The 20,187-nt window shown below is 46.8% G+C and overlaps 1 protein-coding gene across 3 annotated transcripts; it reads left to right on the top strand.

Moving 5' to 3' along the window:
• The first annotated feature begins 7,727 nt into the window (after positions 1-7,727).
• Positions 7,728-19,615, top strand: MON1A (MON1 homolog A, secretory trafficking associated). 3 transcript variants are annotated; one of them, XR_012484898.1, is made up of 6 exons: positions 7,728-8,091; positions 11,132-11,272; positions 14,379-14,867; positions 15,970-16,778; positions 18,848-19,041; positions 19,328-19,615. XR_012484898.1 is itself a non-coding variant. In XM_074283299.1 (6 exons), exons 2-6 carry the CDS (start codon positions 11,146-11,148, stop codon positions 19,466-19,468), a joined length of 1,671 nt encoding a protein of 556 aa, XP_074139400.1. In that variant the 5' UTR covers positions 7,728-8,091; positions 11,132-11,145; the 3' UTR covers positions 19,469-19,615. The 3 variants fall into 3 exon arrangements, 2 of the variants coding, with proteins under 2 accessions (XP_074139400.1, XP_074139401.1); XM_074283299.1 differs by having other exon boundaries at positions 15,970-16,735; positions 18,894-19,041; XM_074283300.1 differs by having other exon boundaries at positions 7,769-7,924; positions 15,970-16,735; positions 18,894-19,041.
• Positions 19,616-20,187: the final 572 nt, after the last annotated feature.

The following is a 20,187-nucleotide window of genomic DNA, read 5'->3' as shown; positions in this document are numbered from 1 at the left end:
GCTAATAGAAAACAATGAGAGAATGCTTGTGCATTCACTGAAGAAGGCAAGGAAAGGTCTTTTTTATTTCAAATTCTTTTTTTTTTTTTTAAGATCTTTTAACTTTTATTTTAATTTATCTTTTTTTTTAATTTTAATTTTATTTTATAATTATAACTTTTTTTTTGACAGTACATATGCATGGGTAATTTTTTTACAACATTATCCCTTGCACTTACTTCTATTCAGATTTTTTCCTTTCCTCCCCCAGCCCCCTCCCCCAGATGGCAGGCAGTCTTATTCATGTTAAATATATTACAGTATATTCTAAATACAATATATGTGTGTAGAACCGAATTTCTTGTTGCACAGGAAGAATTGGATTCAGAAGGTAAAAATAACAGTTTATACTCATTTCCCAGTGTTCCTTTTCTGGATGTAGCTGATTCTGTCCATCATTAATCAATTGGAATTGGATTATCTCTTCTCTATGTTGAAGATATCCATTTCCATCAGCATACATCCTCGTACAGTATCATTGTTGAAGTGTATAGTGATCTGCTCATTTCACTCAGCATCAGTTGATGTAAGTCTCTCCAAGCCTCTCTCTATTTCTCCTGTTGGTCATTTCTTACAGAACAATAATATTCCATAACATTCATATACCATAATTTACCCAACCATTCTCCAATGGATGGACATCCATTCATCTTCCAGCTTCTAGCCACTATGAAAAGGGCTGCCACAAACATTTTGGCACATACAGGTCCCTTTCCCTTCTTTAGTAGTTCCTTGGGATATAAGCCCAGTAGTAGTATGGCTGGGTCAAAGGGTATGCACATTTTGATAACTTTTTGGGCATAATTCCAGATTGCTCTCCAGAATGGTTGGAGTCTTTCACAACTCCACCAACAATGCATCAGTGTCCCAGTTTTCCCACAGCCCCTCCAACATTCATCGTTATTTGTTCCTGTCATCTTAGCCAATCTGACAAGTGTGTAGTGGTATCTCAGAGTTATCTTAATTTGCATTTCTCTGATCAATGCCATGTGCTGATGTAATTTATGTAATTATGTGTAATAACTCCCATATTGATGGATTTATGTATACCTGTTTTAAGAGTGAGCCCCTTCAGAAACCTGCTAATCTGATTTGATTTCCCATTTCCTTTGGTGTTTTTATCTCCCTTCCTGAGATATCAAGGAGGGTGTGACCACCTCCTTTTTATGGTGTTTTCACTTCTTTTTTTGAGCAGTCAGGGAAAGCGTGATCGCCTTCTTTTTTGGAGTTCTCACCTCCTTGAGAAGTCAGAAGAAAGTGGGAGATATTATGGGCCAGAACTTGAAACAAGGTGCTAATGCTTATGTACTTAGTTCACACCTTTAAAGGAGTTCACACATTAGTTCACATAATCACACCTTTAGAGAGCATATATAAGAAGTTCACAAGCCCACTAAAGGACAAGCCCACTCTTGGACCTCGGGAGATTCACAAATAGGATTGACTTCAGAAGATTCACAAGTCAGAAGCCCACAAACCCACTCTCAAGGAGGTGGAATCAGATTCATTTCAACTTCCACCTTTGTGATGGATGGAGACATTTGGAGAGAGCTCTCAGAACCAAGCAGAGAGATAGGCCTCTAAGAAAACTAACTGGGCCCCAAGAAAAGATTCAAGATTTTGAAGGAGAAAATTAAGGATTTGGACTTTAACTCCTGGCTGAATTTGAGGTGATTATTGAACTGAACTGAAACTAAGGCTGCCTCCAGAAGCTGCCCAAGAAACCTGGTCCCAGAGAACATTACATTTTAGAGAAGAACATTACAGGAAAGATCTCTCTCTCTCTTTTTTTTTTTTTTTAATTTTTTTGGATTTTCTTTTAAAAATCTTATTATGCATGGATAATTTTTTAACATTGATCCTTGCATAGCTGTGTGTTCCAAAATTTTCTCTTTCCCCACATCCTGTCCCCTAGATGGCAAGAAATCCAGTATGTTATATATGTTAAAAACAATATATGTAACCTATTTGTATAATTATCTTGCTGCACAAGAAAGATCAGATCAAAAAGGAAAGAAAATGAGTAAGAATACAAAATTCAAATGAACAACAAAAAGAGTGAGAATGTTATGCTGTGATCCACACTCAACATAACCTGAAGATTCCATAGAAAAATAAACTTTGAAAGAATGATAAGTACATCTCCTCCTTTTATACTGATTTTATTTGCATTTCACTGGCCAAGAATGTAGTACAAGGAGGAATGAGTAGGTTGCAGATGTCTCATTTTAAGATCTGCTTTTTCAAAGATTCCAGGGAAAATAAACTCCAGGGGAAAAAAGGGGGCCTTGTGCTTGTACTTACTGCAGTCTCTGCATAACACACTACCACAGCCATTGTTCACGGTAGAAAGTGAAGGCATTGAAAAACTCTGTCCCAGACAAAACTGAACACAGAGGGTCTGAGAATTGCATATCAAGAGAAGAACAATGCACTCACTTATGGAGACACAGGACAAGCTGTAATTTGCTGAGGGATCTTTTCTTTATAAGAAGCATTTATATAGGGAGGGAATAAGTCAAAGGCACTGGAAGGAACCTTAGCCAAAATCCTTGGTTTTACATATGGGGAGATGAAGGCCCTGGGAAAGGAAGAGGCTTGGCCAAAGTTAAACAGCTAATTAATAAGCAGCCTCATCAAGACTAGAGCCTATTAGTTCCAATGGACTTGGGATAGAATATGCTAATCACATCCTGAAGGAGAAGTATGGAGAGTGAATATAGATTGAAGCTAAGTATTTTCACATTTTTGTTTGTTTTTTTTCCCTGTGTTTATTCCTCTTTTGGTCTGATTTCTCTTGCACAACATGACAAATATGGAAATATGTTTAAAAGGATTGTATATATTTAACATACATCAGATTGCTTGCTGTCTTGAGGAAGGGGGAGGTAAGGAAGGGAGGTAGAATAATTTAGAACACAAAGTCTTTCAAAAATGAATGTTGTGTATAGAGGAATTGCACATGTTTGGATCATTTGCCAATTGGAGGGGGACAAAGGAGGGGTGAATGTCAAAAATTATCCATATATATATTTTGAAAATAAAAAGTTATAATTTTTAAAAATGAATGTTGAAATGAGGTAATTCAGACCAATTCCAATAGACGGGATGAAGAGAAGCATCTGCATCTACAAAAAGAACTATAGGGACAGAATGTCAATCACAACAAAGTATTTTCACTTTTTTGTTGTTTACTTGTTTTTTGTTTTCTTTCTCATTTTTTTCTTTTTGATCTGACTTTTTTGTTCCACATAATAATTGTGGAAATATGCAAAGAAGAATTGCACATGTTTAACATATATTAGATTACTTCTTATCTAGGGGAGGGGGTGGAGAGAAGGGAGGGAGAAAAATTTGGAACACAAGATTTTACAAGGGTGAATGTTGAAAACTTTCTTTGCATATATTTTGCTATTTTAAAAAAAATGAATGCTGAAAACGATCACTACATGTATTTGGAAAAATAAAATACTATTAAAAAAAAACAAACTAAAGTCTGTCTACCATGTGACTACCTTCCAGAGCTCTTTCTGTCATTCTACATTCACTGTCTTATAGATCAAAGACAATGTTTGCAGGTATGTGTAGGTCACATTGGATTGGAAATGGAAATGGAAACAAAAGGATCAATAGGAATTTATTTTCCTTTTGAAGAATCAAAAGACTAAAATCAAAAGACTAATTTATTCATTTTAATATACATTGCTTTATGAACCATGTTCAAGTAGGAATTTGTTAAGACGTGATGAGGGCCATCTGAGCTAGAATGATGGGTGTGTGAGTAGAGAAAAGGGGAGAGAAGGGAAAGATGGACAATCAGAAGTCAGCAGAATTTGGGGACAGATTTGGATATGCTGATTAAGAGAAAGGGGAGAATGAAAGATGATTAAAGTATTATTTTTCCCTATTCTTCTCTCTACCCCTTAGAGAGGCAATGGCAGCAAAGGGAAAAGGTGGGAGTAGGGGGCCCTACTGGAGATGGTATTTCGGGAGAAGCCATGAGGTGGCACTCTAGACTCAAGCTGTACCAGTAACCAACCCTCTCCGGCATCTAAATGAACAGGACCTCCACCTCCCACCGCCAGCTCTGAGACCTGGTTTGTTGGTTTTGTGAATGTCTTCTGTCTTGTCTAGGCAGAAGCCTGAGGTAGGAGATGGTGACAAAAGGGAAAAGGGATCCCCTCCCTTTAGAATCCACCTTTAGAATGTGGCTGTCACTGTGCCGGGGTGGCCATACCTTTTCTCTAACAGTCAGTTCCTATTTCCCAATCACTACCCTCAAGTCACCCCTACATAGAGGATTCTCTGCACGTGCACATTAGCGGGGAAGGAAGGGATGAATGAGTCCATTTGTCCTGACAGCCTGGATTTGTCCCAGGCGGCAAAGGTGGTGATGGGACTCATTTTAGCTAAGGGAAAGAAGGGACATTTATTCAAAAGCAATAAAAGCCACCAAATTCTCTTTCATTTTGATTCAGTCCCCAGATAGTACATTTGGGAACTAGGATCTGAACTCTGCTTTCTATGTCCCAATACCAGAACACTCGGGGCACCTATGTGATGCAGTGGATGGAGAGTATCGGCCCTGAGGCAAGAGATCTGATTTCAAATTTAGTTCAAACGCTGGGCGAGTCACTTCACTCAGTTTGACGCAGTTCCTTCCTCTGTTGTTAGATTGGTTGTTGCCTCCCTTCTTGAAGAAGACCAGAATAACTTCACTATGTTGAGGTCAAGGTCCCAATGTATCTGATTATGGCTGATCAGACCAATATGAGCTTAGAAATCTCTATTACAGTTTGGGCACAAATTGTCCATATGGGGCAGCTAGGTGGCACAGTGGGTAGAGCACCAGCCCTGAATTCAGGAGGACTTGAGTTCAAATCTGCCTCAGACACGTAACACTTCCTAGCTGTGTGACCCTGGGCAAGTCACTTAACCCTCAGGGGAAAAAAATATATATATATATATTTGGAGTGGAGATGTCTCTAAACTTGTATACCTCACATTTCTTTTGAGCTGTTGCAATTCTGATTCACTGGAAGAGCACAGTACCTTCTTGAATGCAGGTGTGCTACTCTGGGTGATTATTTACCAGGGTCTCCTATGTCATGAAATGAATTCCAAAATTCAGCAGAGAGAATGTAAATATCTTTGTATCACTTCAGTGTTCTTCTCTAAAGTATAATGTTCTCTGGGAGAGGGTTTCTTGGGGGGCTTCTGGAGGCAGCCTTCCTTTCAGTTCAGTGTAATCACCCCAAATGCAGTCAGGAGATAAGGTCCAAATCCTTTTTTGTTTCCATCCAAATCTTATCTCCTTCCCTGGAGCCTCCACCCACAAAGGTGGAAAATGGAATGAATCTGTCTCCACATCGGAGAGTGTGCTTGTGTCCTAATGGGCTTGTCTTTTAGTGGGCTCCTCCTTATATATGCTCTCTTAAAGGTAGGAATCTTGTGGAACTGTAGTAAGTACTAAGTACATGTATTGAACTAGAGAAACTATTAAGCACCCTGCTAAACAACCATTGTCTCTATCAATTCCACTGACTTAGCACCTTGTAAGAATTCTAATTATATCGCTTCTCCCGATTACCATGTGAACACCTCCCTTACATGAGTTCTCTGTAAAATAGTAGGCAAACATACTTTTGGCACTCAAATGAGGTGGCCAGCCCACTGAAACAAAGGATGCTTACAAGGTACTAAGTGGAATTGATGAGACAATGGTTGTCTAGTTTGTCGTGGTTCAGTATGATTGATTTAATCCTACAACAAATAATGGTTTCCTAGATGATTGGTTTATACTCAGTGAGGAGCATATAAGCAGGGACTGAGAGCCACAGAAGAGAAGCTTTCCGAGGGCAGAGAAGACAGGCGGGAGCTCAAGCTCTCGGAACCAAAGACAGACATTCATTTGATTGTCAGTCAGGCCACTGGTGGCAGACTCTCCTCCTGCATTTCTCCACTGAGACCAAGGCCAGACTGAAAGGCTCCCCAGAAAGCTGCCCAGCCCCAGGAAGGAGATAATAAAGGGTCTGGACTCTAAGAAAGCTAACCGGGCCCCAGGAAAGGAGACAAGACTTTGAAGGAGATAATAAAGGATTTGGACTTTAACCCCTGGCTGCACTTGTGGTGATTGCTCTCCTGAAAAGAAGGCTGCTCCAGAGACCTCAAGAAAACTGAACCAGAGAACATTACACATAGTCCCATACCTTGTCCTGCCAGGTAATGTTCAGAATTTCCTTAAGACAATTCACATGGAAGCCATTCGGTTTCCTGGCATGGCACTGGTGTACTGTCCGGGTTTCATAACCACAATGTCAGCACAATGATTCTGTAAATCTTTAGTTTGGTAGGTAATCTAATAGCTCTTCTCTCCCACCCTTTCTTTTTGGAGCCCCTCAGACACTGAGCTCTGGCAATGTGTGCATCACTCACATCATCTGTGAGTTCTTGGAAAGTCAGGAGTTGGGCTGGGCTGTGGCTTTAGTCAAAATGAGATCCGTAGACGACCTTAGCTTAAAAGGGCCGAGGTCTCCCCTTGTATGCCAGCCGTCTCCAGTCGTTCTGAATTATATCCGATGTTCCACGTAGGAATGTTGTGCTGGCTGGTGAAGAACCTGTGTTTTCTTGGTATTAACTGTTAGGCCAAAATTAATACCATCAGCTGAGAATTGATCCATGATTTCTTGCATCTCATCTACGAAGTTATATCGAGCGCGTAATCATTGGGAAACAAAAAATCACCAGTTCTCCCTCCACTTTATTTTTAGTCGGTAGCATTTTCAAGTTAAATCTACAAAATGAACTGGAGAAGGAAATGGCAAACCGTTCCAGTGTCTTTGCCAAGAAAACCCCAAACGAGGTCATGGAGAATCAGACATGACTGAATAACACCTGAACACTATTCTCCCAGCAGTTCATTCTGCATCTGCAAATAAGGCAACACCCAGATCCACAGCAGATGGATAGACAGGATTTATCTAGATAACAAAAGAAATTCTAACTATTTATAGAGAAATCAGAAAAGGAACTTGGAGGCCTGACTAAGCTTTGGAATCGGCCTCTGCTCTGCTTGGGCCAAGAAGGGGGCACGAAGAGGCAGCTTTCCTTCCCTGCCCAGGGCTTAGCCTCCCAGGTCTCCGAGCTCCCATTCTGGGAGAGAAGTCAGCACAGAGCTCCAGGAAGATCTGCCTTCCCGAGTTCGAATCTGCCCCCAGACACAGGCCAGTTGTGACTCCAAGCAAGTCGCTTAGCCCTGTTTGCCTCAGTTTACCCATCTGTGAAAGGAACTGGAGAAGGAAGTGGAAACCCGTTCCGTGTCTTTACCAAGAAAACACCAAATGGGCCCAGGAAGAGGTAGGCGGGACTGAAGACAACTAAACAATAACAAAAGCTCTGCCATCTTTCCCCCTGAATGTGAGAAGGAAATGGCAACTATCCCAGTAGTTTTGCCAAGAAAACCGCAAAGAAGGCCAGGGAGGGTCAGATCCCACTGAAGGGACCGAACAGCCATGCCAGGTGGGTAAATGGGCGAGGATTCGACTCCAGCTCCAGAGCCAGAACTCTAGTCATTTAAAGCACAGGGATGTGCCCCACCCCCACGGCCCAGCCGAGCCGGACGAGGAGCTGCCCTTGCCATTCGTCCGGGCAGCCGGCAGCCAGGTAGGAGCCTTCCTCCCCCAGGCCACGCCCCTGAGCCCAGAGTGAAGCTTTGGGCCTGGAGCAGCTCTTGGACTACAATTCCCACAATGCAACCCGAGGGAAGGTTGGGCCGAGCCGCTGGAAACTGACCTTTGGGAGGAGAAGTGGTTTTGCACTGTTTTCCTGGCTGGGCTGGAGATGAACGGGATGGTCCGAGCTGCAGCAGTTCCAGTGGTGGCCAGAGGTCAGCAGTTAGGCAGCCACCATGGTCAGGGGCTGGGGGAGTAAGGATTGTTGGGGCCTGGCGGCCCTTGCTCACAAGGTGGGCCCTGCCCGGGCCCCTCCAGCTTCCGGGGAGCCTAGCTAAGGGCAGGGCTTTACCTGCCGCCCCGCTCTTGGAGCAGAAGCCAGGTGGGTGTGCCCGCTCCTGTCGGGGGCCTGGGGGCGGGGAGGGAGGGGGGCGCAGGGGCCTCAGCGGGCTCGCCCGCCCGGCTCCGGGGCCTGAGGGGCACTGCTGGGCGGGGGAGGGGACGAGCACACACCTGCCTTCCAGGTGTCGCCGCCGGGCCCCGATGGACAGCCCCCCTAGCCGAGGAGCCCAGGAGCTGTCTGCCGGCCCTGCTAGGACGGGAGCTCCGGCTTCCCACCCGGGGAGGCTGGCAGGGTTAGGGCTGGGAGGGGCCGCAGAGGTCGTGCAGACCGGCCCCTGAGACTTGTTACAAGGAAGTTACTGCTCAAGGTCACAGGTAACCCGCCCGAGAGGGAAGGGAGGAGCCCAGATAATTCAAACTCCATTCTGTTTTCTTGGTGGAGAAGGAAAGCCATGTGTCTCTGCCAGGAAAAGCCCACAACCAGCGCAACTTCCACCAAAGTGCCCAGCCCGGCGGGGGGCTTCAGGCTGCTCGTGCCCGGCCTGGCGGGGGACCTCGGGCTGCTCCCTCCCCCCAACCACAAACCCAGAGCTGGCAAAGGGGGCGCTCCTGGGGCCTGGGACAAGGGGGCCACCCACTGCAGCGAGCGCCCTGCAGTCCTTCAGAAAGGGCCGGCCTCCTTTGTCAGCCAAGGGAGTGGTCCTCCTGGGGAGGCAGGGCCAGGGCCCCGGGGCGGGCTGGCACGCCAGCCCGGGGCTCACCTGCAGGCCGCCCCACCCTGCCACACCTGGCCTCCCCACCTCCGCCAAGCCACTCTTCCTGTTAGTGTGGGACGCTGCTTCTCCCATTGCTCTGGTTACTTCTGCAGGGTGGGATCACAGGCCAGATTCCCCTCCCCCCCTTTCCTTCTGATTCTGAAAGGCTTGCAGCAGAGAGTTGGACCCCACCTGTCTTTTGCGTGAACTCTACCATGTGACGCCCCTTCCAACTAGAGGCTTTCTGGAAACTTTGTTGCCAGAGGTAGAAAGAACACGGGGAAGGGCGAGTTCTGGCCCGAGAGCCTTTGACCCCGCTTCCCTCTCTCCCAAGGTCCCTCCTCAGGCAGGGGTTCGGGGAGCGTTGGAGTTGAACCCCAAAGGCCAGAGGTACAGATGCGTGTGTCTGCATCCCTCTCAGCAGGCCAGAAATACTTCCCCAAAGCCACTAGGGGGAAATCAACCCATAATCACGGACAGATTGACCAAGTAACCCATTGAGTTGTTTGTCTCTGCGGAGAAGTGGGGAAGGAAGAGAAAATGGGGCAGGGGCTGGTACAGGAAAGCACCGAGATCTAGCCCCGAAGCCATCTGGCAGTTCTGTGAGCCATCTGGCCGGCCCAGTGGGAGCTGCTCTCCTGGAGCCTCAGGAGGACTTGAGCCTCAGGGATTTATTTCTTTATTGTGGCTGGGGCTGGATCAATTCCCTCCCCTCCCTCCCCCCTCCTCTCTTTCCTTTCTCTTTCTCCTCTCTCCTCCTCCTCCTTCTTTCCCTCCTTTTCCTTCTCTTCCTCCTCCTCTTTTAACTTTTTCTCTCTCACTATTTGTATAGGATAGCTGTTATCCTACTATTATAGGGGAGAGCTTGGCCAACAGTCCGATTCCACTTAAAAAATAAACACACAACAAAATGGTCCCTACACTCAGGGGGCTTCCCTTCTACTGCCTCTTCTGAGAAGCCGGGACTGTGATTGGCTCATTAAGGGCATTGGAAGTAGTGTGAGATAGAGAACACATTGTAAAAGGGGAGGGATTTTTGAACTAGGTCTTTTCTTTTTAAAAAAATGTTTATCATATAATATATATGTTGGTGTGTGTATATGTATATGTCTTTTGATTTTACATATCATTTTTCAACTATATCCTTCCTTACACTATGTAGGAACAGTGAGGAAGGTATAGGTAAAAAGAGTAAGACCCAGTGTGCCGTCTCTTGTACTAAATATTCTCGAAGAATTAAGGAGGAAAAACCTCCAACTGTGATTGATAGCCTATGGAATATTCCAGCCCATAGTCCCCGTGTCTTCAGTGAAGAGAAAGTAGGTTAGAGTGGATCCTGAAGGAGCAGTAGAAACAAATAGAGATAGAGTGAGGAGGACTATTCCAAGAATCAGAAAAGGAAAGAGAGCGTCTCATGAGCTACCTGGGTAAGATTTTACACGCAGGTCATCACTAGTAGCCCTGTGAGGGGGAAAGACTTGCTCTCAGCTTCCCCTGATGATCCAGGCAATCTAGAGAGAGAGACATCTTCATGCAGTCAGTTTTTAACAAGCAAGTTAGTAATAAGTAGATTCAGTACTGATGTCATTTCCTCTACTTTGTGAAATAAAACTTTCATATTCACCCCTCCTTCTCTTGAGTAATCTAGAAATGACAATTCTAGTTTCTTTGTCAAGAAAACACCAAAAGGCATCACAAACAATCGGATGTGACTGAAAAATGATTAGACAACTCTTGAACAAAGCTCTCTGTATTATGAGTATTTTATTTTGTTTGGCTCTAGATTATCATCTCTAATTGAGAGCAATAGAAGTATGCAGTAGATGGATGTACATTTTGGGGAGAAGGGAACTATGTATGTAAGCTGAGAGGGCCTTTAGAACACAATATCAAAACTAGAGGGCCCTTGGAACACACTGTCAGAGCCGAGAAGGCCCTAAGAATCCATATTGTCAGTGCTTAGGAGGCCGTTAGAACATTGTACATAGACTGTCAGAGCTGGAATGGACATTAGAATATAGAATGTCAGGGCTAGAATTTACCTTACTACATAATAAGCTTAGAGAAGATTTAGAACATTGAAGGTCAGAGCTGGAAGAGTCATTGGAGATCAGATCCAATCACCTCAATTTATTGATAAGGAAGCTGAGACTGAAACTGAGAAGGGATGGGTCACAAAGTGAGTGAGTGGCAGGGTTTAGACCGAAGCCCAGGTGCCCTGACTGCAAGTTCAGGCCTCATTCTGCCACCCAACGAGTAGCATACCTCAACAGCTTCAATTGAGTCCCCTAATGTTTCTGCTGTCTTGTTGGTTTGTGGATATAGGTTAAAGCAGGGAGATGGCTGCCGACGTGCATAAGAAGAAAAGCTGGGAAAGCACCAATGGCACCTTGGTCCCTTCCGATGGGCAGAGCTCAGAGCGATCAGAGAGCCCGACTCCAGGACTGGCCCAAGGAACAGAGCCAGGTAAGGCAGGTGCAGGGGTGGCCTGCAGGTAGATGGCTAGCCCCTATTTGTGAGAGCCCAGGAGATGTACTCTGGGAGACCTTCATTCAAGCTAGTTCCTCTTTCAGCTTTCTGCAGGGGGTCGAACCCTGAAATAATCATAGCTTTTTATATTAGCTAACATTTATATTGCACACTAAAACAATGATATTTTTTGTCTCTCCTTTGGTCTGTATGATTACCCAGTGAGGTAAGTGAAGTGATTATCTCCATCTTGTAGAAAAAGAAACAAAGGTTTGGGGATGGGAATCATGCCAGTAAGGGACAGAGCTGGGACCCACATTCGGGTCTTCTGCCCCCTTCTATCCATGGCCCTTTGCATTGAATTGTGGGAAGGAGAAGGGAAGGACTCAGAGACAGACTTCATCAACTTTATTTTTCCAGCTCTTCTTTCGCTACCCTTGCAGCAGAGAAGCAGCCTCAGTGTCTCCGCATCATCTCTAGACTTGCCTGCAGGGAGCGGGGTATGCGGGCATTCTGTGTCAGACTTTGGATCTGAAGAAACTCAGGGTTCCAATGAGCCCCAGCTCAGAATCCCAGGGGCATTCAAAGGGTTAATGCCAACAGCAGGATGGCTGACTTCTCTTCCTGTGGGGGAGGATTTCCTGTAGACCTTTGGGACCCGGGATGCCCCACCTCCTCTACTGAGATAACAGATTGATCAGGCATGCAGACAGGGACTTCCCCAGACAGGACTTTGGTGGGACATCACAACAATGGAATAGAATAGATCATCCTCTCTTTGTCGTCTTCACCTTTAAGAGAGCAAAAAGAACAAGGCACTGTGGTTTGGGGCAAGTCTCTCAAGTTCATAAAGGGGCAGAGAACAGGGAAATTTTGGATTTTTAGAATTTTTTAAAAATTCGCTGCACAAGTACAAGATGAGAAAGCAGAGCTAAAAAATATTTCATGTGAAAAAGATTTGCTGGTTTCAGTGGACTGCAAGTTCATTATAAATCAGAAACCGAAAAGGTAACCAAAGAAAGCAGCATTAATAATAATAATAGTAATAACAGAAATACTTAGCATTTATATAGAACCTGCTATATGCCAGATGCTTTACAAATATTGCATTTCACTCTCATAACCATCCTGGAAGTAAGTGATATTTATCATTCCCATTTTATAGATAAGGATACTGAGGCAAAGAGAGGTTCGGTGAGTTGCCCAGAATCACTGAGCTAGCATTATCAGATTTAAACTGAAAGTCTTCTTGACTCCAAGCCCAGAGTTATGTTCATGTTAACATCTCGCTGCCTCAACATAGGACGTTAATATAGAGGCAGAGGGTCTAAAACAGGGATGTTTGGGGGGGAGGTCGTCCTCTGCGTTGATTGGAGAACATCCTTTCTGGGTACTCGGTTCAGTCTTAGGAAGGGATTCCAGTATAATAAGGGAACTGAAAGTGAAATCGTACATGAATTAACTGAAGAACTTGCTGCAACCTTTAACCAGAGAGGAGGAGGTGACCCAGGAAGGCTATGGCGGCTGTCTTGGAGTTTCTGAGCTGCTTTTGAGTCCTGCCTAGAGGCAAAGGGTAGAAGCTGTAGACAGATCGATTTGGCTTGGTCTGTGGAAATCTTCCTTATCATGAGAGCTATCTTAAAGAGGAATTGGCTGCCTTGGAAGGCAAGGAACACCTCACTCAGGCTTTCAAGTCGAGGCTGGATGGCCACTTTTGGAGGCTATTGTGGGAAGGATTCTTTTTTTTTTTTTTCTTTATGAATTGTGTTGGGAGAAAAATCAGAGCAAAAGGGAAAAACCATGGGAGAGATTAAAAAAAAGAAACACATAAAAGAAGCGAACGTAGCATTGGTTTATATTCAGTCTCCCTGGTTCTTTTTCTGGAGGCCGAAGGCATTTCCTGTCCAAAGTCTATTGGGATTGCTATGGATCACTGAACCACTGAGAAGAACCAAGCCTTTCATAGTTGATCATTATATATTGTTGTTGGCTCTGCTTGTTTCCCTCAGCATCAGTTCATGTAAATCTTTCCAGGCCTTTCTAAAATCAGCTTATTCGTCATTTTTTATAGAACAATAATATACCACACTTTGTTCAGCCATTCCCCAATTGATGGTATCTACTCATTTTCTAATTCTTTGCTACAACAAAAAGAGCTGCTACAAACATTTTTGCACATGTGGGTGGGAAGGGTTCTTACCATCCCTCTGAGGTCCCCTCCAGATTTGAGACTGTGATCAAGTGACGTGCTGCTCCGTCATCCCCTGTACCTCAGCTTCACCACATGTGGCAGGGAGGGTAGGCAAGAGGAGGAAGGGAGTGGTGCATTTTTAGGATGAGGAGGTGAGCCCTAGGCCCCACAGAGGGATCAGCTGCCAGAGAGAACATGGCTAAGGTAAAGTCAGCCCCAACTCCTGTGTCTTAAGGGCAGCTGTCTCCCCTGCCACCCCCGAGGGCTGTCAGTGATCATCCTGAGTTCCATGCGTTCCTTAAGGATAGGGAGAGAGGGCTGATGGAGATCAAACGGGGCTATTGAAAAGAAATGTGTGAAATGCTATCCAGAGCCACCTCTTCGTTATCCATCCTGATGGAGAGAGCTGTACAGCTAATGCCAAAGTGTGGGCAATCACAGTTATACCTGAGACTCTTGGAATGGCAGCATTTGGAGCTAGAGAAACTCTTAGTGCTTTAGCTTCTCATTATACAATTGAGGAAACCGAGGCTTTTTCAAGGGCACGTAGCTTGTAAAGAACAGAATTGGAACTCAGAGCTGGGTCTTGGGGCTCCCTTTCCAGTGCCCTTTTCACCGTGCTTCTGCAAAAGGAGTTTGTGGCTGGTTTAGGAAAGTGCCACAGATGGGACAGTGTGCTGGTTTGGGTGTGGCTTTTTTGGCAGGGGAAGCACAGAGTATCTCCCTTCTTTCTCTTTTTTAGCCACCGTCCCCTGAGATTCTCTAAGCATAGACTGATTAATGAGGGGGTGGAAGCAACTGTCTGTTGAGGGCACCCGTCCCTCGGTTGTGGTTAAGCCACAGTGTAGATAATGAAGAGCTGACTGGATGGGGCTGTGCCCTCTTCTAAGAGTTTGGCTTTTTGGTTGTCAGGGGCCGGCCAGGAAGGTGCCATGTTTGTCCATGCCCGTTCTTACGAGGACCTGACAGAGTCTGAGGAGGGGGAAGCCGCCGGGGGCAGTCCTGAGGAGGGAGCCAGTGCCCAGCCTCGGGCCACCGCGACGGACATGCGGCAGATCAGCAAGGACTTCAGTGAGCTGAGCACGCAGCTGACGGGTGTGGCCCGGGACCTGGAGGAGGAGATGCGGCCGGAGCCTGAAGACTGCCTCGAGTCTGCGGGACCCGGGGAGCGAAGGGCCTCAGAAGCCCCACGGGAGGGAGAGGCCGGGGAAGGGGACGAGGAGGATGCGGCCGAAACGTGGCGGCTGCACCAGAAGCACATCTTTGTGCTAAGTGAAGCCGGGAAGCCCGTTTACTCTCGTTACGGCTCGGAGGAGGCGCTGTCCAGCACAATGGGGGTCATGGTGGCTTTGGTGTCCTTCCTGGAGGCTGACAAGAATGCTATTCGCTCCATTCATGCAGGTAAGGCCTGCCTGGGGAAGGGGATGAGACCCTGTGAGGCAGGGGAGAGCGCTGAGGAGGGGCCGATCTCTGACCAGCCTCTGGGATGCTCTGATGAGAAGCTTCTCTCTCCCATTTCTTCTTGGCTCTCCTTGGTGCGCTTTCATTTTATAGCCTGCATCAGATTGGCATTGTGTGCGCAGGTCCAGACAAAAGAGAAATCAGGGGAGGGGTCTTCAGCAGTCCCTAAGGCTAACGGGTAGACAAAAACCACCCTCTACATAGTCTGTCAGAGTAGAAATAATCCCAACTCCTGGCACATTTACTAAAGGGTAAGCATGGTCCCTCCTTCAGGGGCCCCTCGGACTGAGTGGGAGACATAAGGCCTATCCTAAGAAACCCCCAATAGGAGGGGAGACCGTCCCAGGCCCCTGTCAGCACCTAGTCTGAAGAACTCTGCCCTCAGAATGCCTCTAATTTTGGAGCTCCCAGCCCAGGAGGAAACCAGGAAAGCCCCCACAAATGCTTTCAGACTCAGAAATAAGCTGCGTAAGTAATTAGGAGACACAGAGTTGAGGAGACAGATGAGGGCAGGTGGGAGAGTGGGGATTCAAATCAGAGATTGCAAAGAGCAAGGAGAAGAGCCTTCAAGGTACGAGGGAAGTCCTGGGCAGTCACTGAGGCTAAAAGCTAGCCCTGGGGAAGCAGGGCTCTCAGAGAGCCTCGAAGGGTGGACTGAAAAGCCTTTTTTGCCAATACAACCCCTGCCTGGTTGCTGAATCCTTGCATAGAATCCTCGGGGATGGGGTAGGTACAAAACGACATTGGCTTTGCCTCAGGGAGCTCACAGTAGAGAGATAAGACAGAAACGACCATTTTCATGTACAGTGACAAAGCACATTCACGGTAAGCATGTCAGAGCACCCGGGGAGTTTACGTCACTGCTAACCAGGAAAGGGATCAGGGCTGGCTTCCTGGAGGAGGTGGGTTTTGAGTTAGGCTTTCAGGTGGGTAGAACTTTAAGGTCAAGATGAGAAAGACGGATTTTTCCAGTGGCCCCTCGAGCAGGAGAGGGACCTCCCTCGCACCTGGCTGACTTTTCTCTTTGTTGCCCCTCCGGTAGATGGCTATAAGGTGGTATTTGTCCGCCGGAGCCCCCTGGTGCTGGTGGCTGTGGCCCGCACCCGCCAGTCGGAGCAGGAGATAGCCCAGGAGCTGTTGTACATCTATTACCAGATCCTCAGCCTGCTCACCTGGACCCAGCTCAATCACATCTTCCAGCAGAAGCAGAATTACGACCTGCGTCGCCTGCTCTTGGGCTCCGAGCGCATCACGGATAATCTGCTGCAGCTCATGGCCCGCGACCCCAGCTTCCTGATGGGGGCCGCCCGCTGTCTGCCCCTGGCCGCCGGCGTGCGGGATGCCGTGAGCACCAGCCTGCAGCAGGCCAAGGCCAAGAGCCTCGTGTTTTCCATCCTGCTGTCCCGGAACCAGCTGGTGTCTCTGGTGCGGAAGAAGGACCAGTTCCTTCATCCCATTGACCTCCACCTTCTCTTTAACCTCATCAGTTCCTCATCCTCCTTTCGAGAAGGAGAGGCTTGGACGCCCATCTGCCTCCCCAAATTCAACTCGGGGGGCTTCTTCCACGTGCACATCTCCTACCTGGAGCCAGACACAGACTTGTGCCTGCTCCTGGTCTCCACTGACCGAGAGGACTTCTTCACGGTCTCAGACTGCCGCCGCCGTTTCCAGGAGCGGTTGAAAAAGCGTGGGGCCCATCACATGCTGCGGGAGGCACTGCGCACCCCCTTCTACAGCGTGACCCAAGTGGGCATCCCAGACCTTCGCCACTTCATCTACAAGTCCAAGAGCTCAGGGCTCTTCACCAGGTGAGAGGTCCCTTCCCCAGCAGGTACTGCCCCACCGCTGAAGGTGAGGCACGGATGGATTGGCCACAGACGCGGCCTTGTGCCGGGCCGACCAACAGAACGGACATTCCCTGAGGTCTGAGACTGAGGGAAAGGGGACAGAGAGGCGATGAGGTAACGAGGTGCTAAAGTGCCCAGGCCTGTTACAAGCTTAGGCTGAGACAGGCCTGAGTCATAGGGCAGAGCTTCCCGATTCCCCCACTCAAGGTTCTTGGAGTATGTACCCGCTGGGAGAATAATGACAACTCATATTTCTTTACTTATTTTTATTTATTTTTGTTTCTTTTAACGCTTAAGGTTTACAAAGCACTTTTTAAAAAACAGCCACGAGAGGCATGTTGTATAGTATTATTATCCCCATTTTATAGAAAGAATGAAAAGACAATTGTTAAGCTCATTAATGTATAAAGCACTAGAAACATACACAGACAATTGACACATGGGGTGACAATACTCTTGGGAGGGTTTAGCCACAGGGAAAATGGGCTCCTAGAGTACAGCTGCCGGCCAGGTGGTAGGGTATACGCTTACAGATAATGTAAGGGATACTTCCAGCAGCGTAGGACTAAAATGTATCAGAATCAGGATTTAGACTGTTGTCTCCAGACTCCAGTTTGGTGAGATTTCCACCTTACTATGCTACTTTTCTATGTTTTTGGCAAGGATGGGAGGAATTGTCCCCAGCAGTTAAGGTCCTGAAGGCTTTGGAGCCCAGATCCTGGGTTTGAACTCCTCCAAAGCTTAGTAACTATGGGATTCTTTGTATTTTTCTGTCTGATCTACCTTGTTTGCCTCGATAGGCCTTATATTGTCCATCTTATAATTGGGAGGCAGAAGCTTTCAAGTGTCCTAAAGATGACAAGTGACTGTCATTGCTAAAGGAGAGAGTACATCCCACCATGGAGGATGCTTTGGGGCTTCCCACCTCCCCTCAGTCCCATCTTCCTCACCATAGCTCCCAAATACATACTTACATATGAGTACACTTAAACACATTCACTTTTCTGTCACAGAGCTACAGGTTGTATGCTAAAAACTTGACTCTGAGGAGGGGCCTTCTAGCCTGGGGCCCCAGGAATATCCGCTATCCCAGTCCCCTTAAGCTGAGAGAAATGAGGAAAGGGCCAGACAGCAAGAGCAAAATCTTCAATGAGAAGGGGAGTAGGTAGGAAAAAGAAGAAAAGGGATTGGGGACTGGCCATCACCAAGGCAGCTCTTCATAGAGTATAGTATTTATTATTATCCTTTTCATTAATGGCGTTTATATAGTTTTTAAAGATTTTTCAAGGTTCCTTTAGATAATCTCAATTGATCCCCACAGCAACGCTGGGAGGTAGATGCTGTTACTACTATCCCCATTTTACAGATGTGGAAATCGAGGTCAAAAGAGGTCACGTGACTTCAGCTACTGAGCTAAGTCTCTGTGTAATTCCTTCTAGTTGTCCTTGACACCTTGTAAATCTGTCTTACTGTAGCAACCTGCATAGCCAGACAGGTAAGTATTTGTGAAAATGAGAAAGACCAAAAGATTTAGCGAAGAGGAAACCTAGAGATCCCTCCTTTCAACATGAGGAAACTGAGGCCCAGATTGAGCAAAAGGCACAGAATGGACAGCCAGTCTGAGTGCAGTTATTGCTTCACCGAGTCACTCTCACAGGAGATAACATAAATAAAGCAATTCGTACTTGAAGCACTCTGTGAAAGGGAGGGATGTGGTGCTGATGACTGGGGAGCTTACATTTGGATGCAGGCTACCAGACTCACACGCAGAGTAGCTCCCATTTCTTCAGAACTTTAGGATTAACAGATTTTCCCTATAACTCTGTGAGGTAGATGGTATAAGGATGATCCCATTTTAGAGATGAGGAAACTGAACCTTGGAAAGAGAAACTTGAACAAGACCCTGCAGTGAGTAAATATCAGGAGTAGAATTTGAATTCAGGTCTCCTGACTTTAAATATGCTGTGGTTTTTGGTATGTCTTTCTTAGATACACAAATACTCTCTCTGAACCTCCCATGCTTGTTTCCACATCTGCAAAATGAGGGGTTGGACCGGGTGCTCTGGATCCAAGACCCTTCACGTCTTCATGTTTCCCCTCCTGTCCGCTTCCTCCGCAGCCCAGAGATCGAGGATCCATATGCAAGTGAGGAGGAACAGGAGCGGCTGCTGGGCCTTTATCAGTACCTACACAGCCGTGCCCACAACGCCTCGCACCCTCTCAAAACCATCTACTACACGGGACCCAATGAGAACCTTCTGGCTTTGGTAAGGGGCAGAGGGTCGGCGGTCCCTTCTCTCCTGCTGGCGTGGGTCACCCGTCCTGAGGGATCGGGGAGCCAGGGTTAAAACCCTGCTTACTGGGCTGTGTGTAGGGGAAGGCTGGGTCTCACCTTCTGGAGCCCAGGCAGGATTGGGGCACAGAGAGAGTGGAGGCCCTGGATTTACAGTATCTGGCTTCCTTGAGTCTGACTCTATTCCCCTCCCTTCCCCCTGTAGTAGAGTCCCTTCCCCCCGGAGTTTCCAAAGTGTGACTGATCCTTCTCTTTCTCAGGTGACAGGAGCCTTTGAGCTGTACATGTGCTACAGTCCCTTGGGTACCAAGGCATCTGCCATTAGTGCCGTGCACAAGCTGATGCGGTGGATTCGGAAGGAGGAGGACAGGCTATTCATTCTCACTCCTCTGACCTATTGATGGACACTGGGGGCAGCCGAGACTCCCACATCCACGGAGGGGCCAGACTGGTGGGGAGTGCAGAGGGAGGCTGGGAGGGCTGGGGATCTGCTGGGCTTGGGGACAATACCTAGATGCTGTGTTTTCATTAAAGAGTGGATGTCTGAAGCCATCGCTGTCTGCTCCCACTACACCGGGGCCTCTGGGACTTTGCCACAGGTTGGATCTGCCTTAAAAATATTTCCTGCCCCGGTTCCCCTCAGGGAGCTCACCTCAACTTCCCTGCAGCATAATTCCATGTTCCACAGCCACTGCGTACATCTGCTCACATCAGCCCCACCCACTCATTGCATCCTCATGCACACCTGCTGATTGCCCTTGTGCCCACTCATGCCAGTCCTTGTTCCCCAACCAAGGACATATACCCACTCTGCCTACAATAAAGCTATTCTGTTATTATGTTCCCACTGTGCACAAGGAATACACAGCACTCTATATATGGATTCCTTTGTAGTCTGCAAGCTAGCTGGCAGACCTTAGCCCACTTTTGTAATACCCTTGACTTAAGACTGATTCTTACATTTAAATATATATATATATATTATTTTAAAATGGTTTTTTTGTATTAAAAATGGAAAAAAAATCTTTAACTGGTGGGTATACCCTGGTCTCCAATGTACATTTATATACATATGGATATGGTGGCAATAATAGCTTTTCTTTCTCTAGCACCTTGAGCT

The sequence above is a fragment of the Sminthopsis crassicaudata genome, chromosome 1, assembly GCF_048593235.1.
Source record: "Sminthopsis crassicaudata isolate SCR6 chromosome 1, ASM4859323v1, whole genome shotgun sequence".
NCBI lineage: Eukaryota > Metazoa > Chordata > Mammalia > Dasyuromorphia > Dasyuridae > Sminthopsis > Sminthopsis crassicaudata.
Note: the sequence above shows the minus strand (reverse complement) of the source record. Positions and strands in the feature narration are given on the sequence as shown.

Bases quoted from the DNA above. Each gene is read 5' to 3' on its own strand.
- MON1A (XM_074283299.1), top strand. From the start codon at position 11,146: ATGGCTGCCGACGTGCATAAGAAGAAAAGCTGGGAAAGCACCAATGGC. The intron at 14,868-15,969 runs GTAAGGCCTGCC...CCCCTCCGGTAG, and splicing joins TATTCGCTCCATTCATGCAG to ATGGCTATAAGGTGGTATTT. The intron at 16,736-18,893 runs GTGAGAGGTCCC...CTTCCTCCGCAG, and splicing joins AGCTCAGGGCTCTTCACCAG to CCCAGAGATCGAGGATCCAT.